At 41.1% G+C, this 10,000-nt stretch overlaps 1 protein-coding gene across 1 annotated transcript in view; it reads right to left on the bottom strand.

Annotated features, from left to right (window-relative positions):
• LOC143275452 (5'-nucleotidase domain-containing protein 2-like) overlaps positions 1–10,000 on the bottom strand; it is a 31,564-nt gene that overhangs the window by 4,981 nt on the left and 16,583 nt on the right. Inside the window, exons 8-13 of the mRNA XM_076579588.1 lie at positions 9,966–10,000; positions 7,002–7,103; positions 6,131–6,215; positions 4,632–4,718; positions 2,986–3,039; positions 430–516 (exon numbers count right to left, since the gene is read on the bottom strand). The exon at positions 9,966–10,000 is cut by the window's right edge and continues 68 nt beyond it. Of these exons, the coding sequence (XP_076435703.1) occupies positions 430–516; positions 2,986–3,039; positions 4,632–4,718; positions 6,131–6,215; positions 7,002–7,103; positions 9,966–10,000 (450 nt within the window). The remainder of the gene's footprint in view (positions 1–429; positions 517–2,985; positions 3,040–4,631; positions 4,719–6,130; positions 6,216–7,001; positions 7,104–9,965) is intronic.

Raw genomic sequence — 10,000 nt, 5'->3', positions numbered from 1 at the left:
AATCACAGTGAGGGCGCCTGGTGGGTAAAGGGTGGAGATTTTTATGATCTCCCAAGTCAACATATGTGCAGACCTGCCAGTGCCTGAACCCCCTTCGTGTGTATACGCAAGCATAAGATCAAATACGCATGTTAAAGATCCTGTAATCCATGTCAGCGTTCCGTGGGTTATGGAAACAAGAACATACCCAGCATGCACACCCCTGAAGACAGATTATGGCTGCCTACATGGCGGGGTGAAAACGGTCAGAAACGTAAAAGCCCACTCATGTACAAACGAGTGAATGTGGGAGTTGCAGCCCACGAAGGAAGAAAAAGAAGAAGAAGAAGAAGAAGATGATGATGACTAACAACAACAACAACAACATGTATCCTTGCTTCACTCCCGACACATAGTGAACATGACGTTACAGCAAACAGCGCCCCCTACCTGCATTTCCTCGATGAGGTGTTGCAACATGACCAGCCATCGCACGGCCGCCTTGTAGTCTGCTCCGTTCTGCAGCTGGATCTCCGTCTGTGACACACAGTGCCATCCACTCATCATCTGTCTGTTTAACTCATCATCTGTCTGTTCACCATCTGTCTGTTCAACTCACCATCTGTTCTGTTCAACTCTTCATCTGTTCCGTTCAACTCACCATCTGGCTGTTCAACTCATCATCTGTCTGTTCAACTCATCATCTGTCTGCTCAACTCAGCGCAATCCACTCATCATCTGTCTGTTCAACTCATCATCTGTCTGTGCAACTCAGCGCAATCCACTCATCATCTGTTCTGTTCAACTCATCATCTGTCTGTTCAACTCATCATCTGTCTGCTCAACTCAGCGCAATCCACTCATCATCTGTCTGTTCAACTCATCATCTGTCTGTTCAACTCATCATCTGTCTGCTCAACTCAGCGCAATCCACTCATCATCTGTCTGTTCAACTCATCATCTGTCTGTTCAACTCATCATCCAGCTGTTCAACTCAGTGCAATCCACTCATAATCTGTCTGTTCAACTCATAATCTGTCTGTACAACTCATAATCTGTCTGTTCAACTCATCATCTGTCTGTACAACTCATCATCTGTCTGTTCAACTCACTTATCATCTGTCTGTACAACTCATCATCCAGCTCTTCAACTCATCATCTGTCTGTTCAACTCAGCGCAATCCACTCATAATCTGTCTGTTCAACTCATCATCTGTCTGTACAACTCATCATCTGTCTGCTCAACACAGCGCAATCCACTCATCATCATGTCTGGTCAACACAGTGCATTCAACTCATCATCTGTCTGTTCAAATGATCATCTGTTTGCGGTGTGTGTGTGTGTGTGTGTGTGTGTGTGGATGGGTGTTTGTGTATGCATGTGTGCGTATATGTGTATGTGAGAGAGACAGACAGACAGAGACAGCGCACGTGATCGCTTGCACAAGAGAGAGAGAGAGCGAGAGAGAGTGAGAGAGGAATTATGTAGATCGACTCTTTCTGTATAAAAATTAACGCTTTTAAGTTTTTGCTATACATACCTTCTTTTTTGCTCTTATGCTTGTGATAATATGCGATTCTCAACGTATGTGTATGAGCAAGTGCAAAAATTTCCTCTGCGTAGGATCAATAAAGCAATACTGCGTTGTACTGCACTGTATGCCTTTGTTTTTGTGTAAATGCAGGTACATCCTCTGTGCAAGGATCCAACGTGTATGTGAAGTTCAAAATGTTTTTCAGTTCCACCCCCACTACAGTATATAACAAGAGAGGCAAGGCCTTCAAGACTCACTTGTGATAAATTAAGTCCCCTAGCATTAATTACAGAGTAATTTCCCTTTTTTACTCTCTGCACCAAAACGTTTGCAAAATAAATAAAACTTCCACGCTTAGCAAAAGAAGTTCCTGTTTGAACAAAAAATGATAATAATGACTCCTCTTGTTGTTGGGTCAGAATATCAGATTAAAGTGCCAAGTTTAGAGAATACAAAAAATATAAATATAACAGAAAATGCAGTTTGCATATAATTAGGCTTCATTTTTTATTTTTTGTGCCCATCCCAGAGGTGCAATATTGTTTTAAACAAGATGACTGGAAAGAACTAAATTTTTCCTATTTTTATGCCAAATTTGGAGTCAACTGACAAAGTATTTGCAGAGAAAATGTCAATGTTAAAGTCTACCACGGACACACAGACACACACACACACAGACAACCAAACACCGGGTTAAAACATAGACTCACTTTGTTTACACAAGTGAGTCAAAAATTAAGGCAGATCATCTCTTTAGTTTACAGGATAAAACGAAATGCTTTTAAAACTAAACATACTAAAAACGTCACATGCTACTGTGGAGGACTGCTCTCAAATAATAATAATAATAATGGATACTTATATAGCACACTATCCAGAAATCTGCTCTGGGTGCTTTACAAAAATGCTTTTGTTGACATAAAACACACACACACACACGCACACACACACACACACTGCATACATACATTTTAACATACATGTGTATCTAACAGCTACCCTAACACATACGCACACATAGGCAGGCACAAACTTACATAAACACACAATACACATTAATATACATGCATGTAGTTATGTACACATACATATGTATACATACGTAGTCAAGCACACCTAACGAAAAGGAAGTAGACCTGCCACATTTGAACTTATTGCTGAGTGAAAAGGTGAGTTTTGAGACGAGATTTAAAAGATGCGAGGGAATCAGAATACACATGTACTTTTTGAATGTGAGGCCTTAAAGCCCTTTCTATCTAGATTTTCGGAAAAATAATTTCAATATGTTCTTGATAATTTTGTATGGCTGTTAGAATTTTTTTTAAAGTTTGCTTTGCAGTACAGTTGGACAGCTGATTTAATCAAGTTTACAGTTAATTTTGTTCAGCTTTTAGGTTCTCCCTCCTTTGTACATAAATCTTTTTTTTTCTTCCGTATAAAATCACAATGACACCAGATGTGCAATACAAACCTCAAGCTCCGGAATAATAGCTCCAGTCCTCCAGCCGTATCTTAAAGAAGGATCCTGCAACGTAACGACAATTAAAACAACAACAATGAAAGTCATCATCATCATCATCATCGACATCATCATCATCATCACCACCATCATCATCGACATCATCCTCGTCTTTCTCATCATCATCATATTTCACAGTTTATATCGTCATCGTCATCGGCCTCCTTCCGTGTCGAGAGACGATGGCTGCACCAGAAATGTAGTCACTGTCAGGCATTGCACTTCCTGCTGTGGCTGTGTAGACCGATGCTGGAGTGGCAATCTCTACTGCATGTGGGACAGATATATGGGTAGATGCTGCTTGGTTTACAGAGTTGGACTTGCGTGTGGCTCTTTTTCTCCTCAACGAGTCAGTGCGGCTTCTCTCTGCTTGTTTCACCCCTATCTGAATGGCAGATTTCCAGGGTCCACATGAGTCCACAAGACATTCCCAGGACAGCACATCTATACCTGTACTTTTCAGGTCCTGTTTGCAAGCGTCTTTGAATTTTAGTCGGGGGCAGCCTTGGGGCCTAGATCCCTCTGATAGTTCATCGTAAAGCAGATCTTTATACAGTTTACATACCCTGCGCAATTACAAGAGAAATTCATCGATATCTTTATAAAGCGTATTGTGTCTTTGCATCTTTCAATCACCACCACCAACAACATCAGCCACAGCAATAGTGGCAACAGCAACGAATACAATAAACATAAGAGTCACGGTTGACACCACAAACCTGTTTTCGAACATAAACAGGAACTACGTCAATGCATTTCCTACAGCCAGTAAATGGAGAGTTATTTCCCTGGAAGTATCTGGGACAACAATTATTAATGGCAGAATAAAATATGGTTAACACAACTTTCGTTTAAGTGTTCAATAACCAAAAGAGTATAACTGATCACACCTTCTCAGTAACAATCAATCATCATCATACGGTACATGTAAGCAAAATCAGAAAATGTGGAGTGTTGGCCTACTGGTAAAGCGTCCGCCTAGGAAGCGAGAGAATCTGAGCAAACTGGTTCAAATCCCAGTCACCAGTATTTTCTCCCCCTCCACAAGACCTTGAGTGGTAGTCTGAACGCAAGTCATTCGGGCGAGGCAATAAACTGAGGTGCCGTGTGCCAGCATGCACTTAGTGCAGGTTAAAAAACCCACAGCAACAAAAGGGTTGCCCCTGGCAAAAGTGCTGTAGAAACATCCACTTTGATAGGAAAACAAATAACATTGCTGGCAGGAAAAAATACAAAAAAAAAAAGGGTGGCGCTCTCAGTGTAGGTAGGTACGCTCTCCCTGGGGAGAGCAGCTAGAATTTCACACAAAGAATATCTATGGTGACAAAAGGGTAATACAATACATTACAATGCAATGCAATGCAATACAATGCAATCCAATACATTACAATACAATGCAATACATTACAATACAATGCAATACAATACATTACAATGCAATGCAATACAATGCAATACAATACAATGCCATACAATACAATGCAATACAATACAATGCAATGCAATGCAATGCAATGCAATATAATACAACACAACACAAAACAATAATTCTGTAAATACTGACACCGACTGCATCATTCCGGTATTCAGACACTCACCGCCAAATCGCTGTACACATGATCGCCGAAGTACAGAACCTGGGGCCCAAACCAGCCTGTCATCTGCCGCAGCTGGTACAAGTTCCCCTGGGAGGAGAAACAATACGCGTTTTCCGTTTTTATTCTTCGTCATTTTGTTCTGGATTTTTTCTTTTTCTTTTTTTTGACTCACTTGTGTAAACAAAATGAGTCTATGTTTTAACCCGGTGTTCGGTTTGTCTGTGTGTGTGTGTGTGTGTGTGTGTGTGTGTGTGTGTGTGTCCGTGGTAAACTTTAACATTGACATTTTCTCTGCAAATACTTTGTCAGTTGACACCAAATTAGGCATAAAAATAGGAAAAATTCAGTTCTTTCCAGTCATCTTGTTTAAAACAATATTGCTCCTCTGGGATGGGCACAAAAAAATTAAAAAAAGAAGCCTAATTATATGCAAACTGCATTTACTGTTATATTTATATTTTTTGTATTCTCTAACTTGGAACTTTGATCTGATATTCTGACCCAACAACAAGAGCAGTCATTATTATCATTTTTTGTTCAGACAGGAACTTCTTTTGCTAAGCATGGAAGTTTTATTTATTTTGCAAACGTTTTGGTGCAGATAGTAAAGAAGGGAAATTACTCTGTAATTAATGCTAGGGGACTTAATTTGCTTTAAAATGATCTTTCTCATCTCAAACATTACATCTTGAAATTATACTCAATACATAAAAAGCTTGGATTTTTTTTAAGTGTATCACAAGTGAGTCTTGAAGGCCTTGTTTTATTTTATTTCATATTACTTTATTTTATTATTCAATTTCATTTCATCTTACTTTATATTTTTTTTCTAAATCGCAATCTGCTGGTTGATTTATTTTATACTTTATCTTATTTTATTTTTAAGTCCAGACAAAAACTTACTCTTTTATTTCATTTCATTTTATTTCAGACTTATCATATTTCATTTCTAATCGAAATCCTGACTGGTTAGGACTGGTAGACTTACTCTATTACTTCATTTTATTTTATTCTATTTAGATTTGATTTGATTTGATTTGATTTGATTTTTATACTTTATTTCATCTTATTTCGTTTCGTTTCATTTCATACTATTTTATACTTTATTTCATCCTAATTCTTTGCGTTAGCTGTGTTTGACTATGTGTGTATACATATGTATGTGTACATAACTACATGCATGTATATGAATGCGTATTGTGTGTGCGTGTGTTTATGTAAGTTTGTGCCTGCCTATGTGTGCGTATGTGTTAGGGTAGCTGTCAGATACGCATGTATGTTAAAATGTATGTATGCAGCGTGTGTGTGTGTGTGTGTGTGTGTGTGTGTGTGTGTGTGTAGTCACATTTTGGTGTGTATGTAACATAGATATGATGTTTTATGTTAACAAAAGCGTTTTTGTAAAGCACCTAGAGCAGATTTCTGGATAGTGTGCTATATAAGTATCCATTATTATTATCATTATTATTATTATTTCATTTCTAATCTAAAACCCAGACCTGTTGGTAGACCTGCCCCTTCTCCAGGTTGGTCACCCTTCCCCATGCGTTTCTCCCCTTGTCATGGTCGTACAGCCGGAACGGTCTGCACACAACAATGCGCCGAGGATCAGCACACAGATGACTGACTGAACGCACATACATGTTCAAAACAAGTTCACACACACACACACACATAATGCACCCAAGTTCACACACACACATATTCACTCACAAAAACGCCTACAAGCACACACACATACACATACTTACTCACAACCCCCCTCACACACACACACACAACACACACAACCCCTCTCACACACACACACACACTCACAACCCTTCTCACACACACACACACACACACACAACACACACACACACACAGAAAACGTACCTGCTTCCAGCATGGAAGAATTTAGGTTTGCGGGCGCCGACGATGACGATGTCAAACAGATCCCTCCAGTCACACACACACACACACACACACACAACACACACACATCCACACACACACATCCACACACACAGAAAACGTACCTGTTTCCAGCATGGAAGAATTTAGGTTTGCGGGCGCCGACAATGACGATGTCAAACAGATCCCTCCAGTCACACACACACACACACACAACACACACACACACGAAACGTACCTGCTTCCAGCATGGAAGAATTTAGGTTTGCGGGCGCCGACGATGACGATGTCAAACAGATCCCTCCAGTCACACACACACACACACACACAACACACACACACACACACACGAAACGTACCTGCTTCCAGCATGGAAGAATTTAGATTTGCGGGCACCGACGATGACGATGTCAAACAGATCCCTCCAGTCACACACACACAACACACACACACACACACACACACGAAACGTACCTGCTTCCAGCATGGAAGAATTTAGGTTTGCGGGCGCCGACGATGACGATGTCAAACAGATCCCTCCAGTCTGGTCCCAACATGTGTGCCAGACCCGCATTCCTGTGACCACACGGGAGTTTCAGTTTCAGTTTCAGTTTTTCTCAAGGAGCAACACATGCAACACCACATCTGCTGGGCAGATGCCTGACCAGCGGCATACCCCAACGCGCATGGTCAGGCCTGGGTGCATGCTTATGTATTTGTGTACGAATCTGAGCGGATTCTTCTTCTTCTTCTGCGTTCGTGGGCTTCAACTCCCACGTTCACTCGTATATACGCGAGTAGGCTTTTTACGTGCATGACCGTTTTTACCCCGCCATGTAGGCAGCCATACTCCACTTTCGGGGGTGTGCATGCTGGGTATGTTCTTGTTTCCATAACCCACTGAACGCTGACATGGATTACAGGATCTTTAACGTGCGTATTTGATCTTATGCTTGCGTATACACACGAAGGGGGTTCAGGCACTGGCAGGTCTGCACATATGTTGACCTGGGAGATCGTAAAAATCTCCACCCTTTACCCACCAGGCGCCGTCACCGTGATTCGAACCCGGGACCCTCAGATCGAAAGTCCAATGCTTTAACCATTCAGCTATGGTGCCCGTCAACTCAAGGAGCAACACATGCAACACCACATCTGCTGGGCAGATGCCTGACCAGCGGCATACCCCAACGCGCATGGTCAGGCCTGGGTGCATGCTTATGTATTTGTGTACGAATCCGAGTGGATTCATTTCCACAGAATTTTGCCAGAGGACAACACTCTCGTTGCCATGGGTTCTTTTTTCAGTGTACCAAGTGCGTGCTGCACACGGAACCTCGGTTTATCGTCTAATCCAAAAGACCAGACGCTCTGTTCGATTTTCCAGTCAAACTTGGGAGAAAGGGTGTGAGCGGGATTCGAACACAGACCCTCACAGACACTGTACTGGCAGAGGAGCGTCTTATCCATTCTGCCACCTTCCTCCACACAGGAGGATTTAGTTGACTAATTAGTTAATTAGTAGATTGTTACTTACTTTGCTTGTAAATCAAATGTGTGCGAGACGGGCATTCCTGTGACCGCACGGGCCTCAGAGCTTATAACTTTATTTTCCAAGGGCTGAGATTTTAAGCAATTTACTTACTGAATTAGCTGACTGATTACTAGATTAGTTGATTGTTAGTTACTTTCTAAGTTAAACATGTGCAACACCGGCCTTCCTCTGACCAAACAGAACTCAGAGCTTGTAAATTTATTTTTCCAAGCACTGAGACTTTAGGCAGTTAACTTACTGAATTAGCTGATTGATTAGTCAAGTAGTTGATTGTTAGTTACTTTGTTTGTTTGTAAATTAAATGAGTGCCAGACCGGCATTCCTGTGACCACACAGAACTCTGAGCTTGTAACTTTATTTCCCAAGGCCTGAGATTTTAGACAATTAGTTGAAATAGTTCACTTATTAGTTAATTAGTTGATAGTTATTTACTTTGAGTGTTTGTAAATCAACTGCTGTTGCAGTGACATTAGAAATTGACGTTTCAAAACATTCAAAACGGAACATTTTATTGCTGTTTTTTAAAATAGTAATTTCATATAATGAATTTGTCTGCCGGACAGTCAGTTCATTAAATCATAAAATAAAACATTTGAAATGGAAAATTTCATTGCTGTTTTTTTTAACTTACTCCGGACAACTAGTTATCTCCCCTGCTTTTCCCTACAGATGACCCATTTGTTAAGGTTCGGAAAAAAATCACAAAAAAATACAAAACATAAATTAACTGAATGAAACTCACTGTACTTGACCCACTGACCCCTCTCTTCACGTCGTGTGAACACCCACCCCCCTCCCTCTTCACTGCTCTCAGAAGCTGAATCACTATCAGTACCTACTTGCTGGTAGCTTTCTTCACTACAGATACTTTATTCAACATCTTCATCATACTCGTCAATATTGAAACCTTCAGACTGAAGCATTTCAATCACTTCAGCAGTGGTAAAAGTCGCTGTCGTGATCTAGTTTGCTCAAAAAATTTCCACTTGTATCGCCTGCGACGCCATTTTTGATACATATTCAGATTAGCTTGTCGTGTGGGGTCCTGAACTCGCTGGCTCGCTGTGGAGTGTGTTGTCACGGAATCTCATAAAGAAATTTTTCATTCGACCCTTGACACATTCACAATGCCCGGTGTAGCTGCGATTTTTATGCTACCCCATGAGGAAAACGTGGAAAAATATTTAATTGTCAAAACCGCTATAGCGTTCCGTCCTCCGTCGTCAGGAACGCTATAATATTCCATCGTCTGAAGTGAGTTAAGATAGTGATTTCATATACTGACTTTGTCTGTCAGACAATCAATTCATTGAATCATGAATTCTAGAACCCAGCCTTTCATCATCTTTTCATCCACTTCTTCTTCTGCGTTCACTCGTATGCACACGAGTGGGTTTTTACGTGTATGACCGTTTTTACCCCGCCATGTAGGCAGCCATACTCCGCTTTCGGGGGTGTGCATGCTGGGTATGTTCTTGTTTCCATAACCCACCGAACGCTGACATGGATTACAGGATCTTTAACGTGCGTATTTGATCTTCTGCTTGCATATACACACGAAGGGGGTTCAGGTACTAGCAGGTCTGCTCATATGTTGACCTGGGAGATCGTAAAAATCTCCACCCTTTACCCACCAGGCGCCGTCACCGTGATTCGAACCCGGGACCCTCAGATTGACAGTCCAACGCTTTAACCACTCGGCTATTGCGCCCGTCAATTTTCATCCAGTGATTCAGCACAGTTCAATGCATCAGAACTACCAGCAAGCATACCACCTAAATAGATAAATTAGGTTATTTTTTAATTCTTGAAAAATATAAATAAAAATCAATTCATGGACCAACCAACCAACCAGTCAACTACATCACAACACTCCGACTCACACAAAGGGGAAGCCACTGTTGGTGATAAGAAAGAG

The sequence above is a fragment of the Babylonia areolata genome, chromosome 30 (genome assembly GCF_041734735.1).
Source record: "Babylonia areolata isolate BAREFJ2019XMU chromosome 30, ASM4173473v1, whole genome shotgun sequence".
Taxonomy (NCBI): domain Eukaryota; kingdom Metazoa; phylum Mollusca; class Gastropoda; order Neogastropoda; family Buccinidae; genus Babylonia; species Babylonia areolata.
Note: the sequence above shows the minus strand (reverse complement) of the source record. Positions and strands in the feature narration are given on the sequence as shown.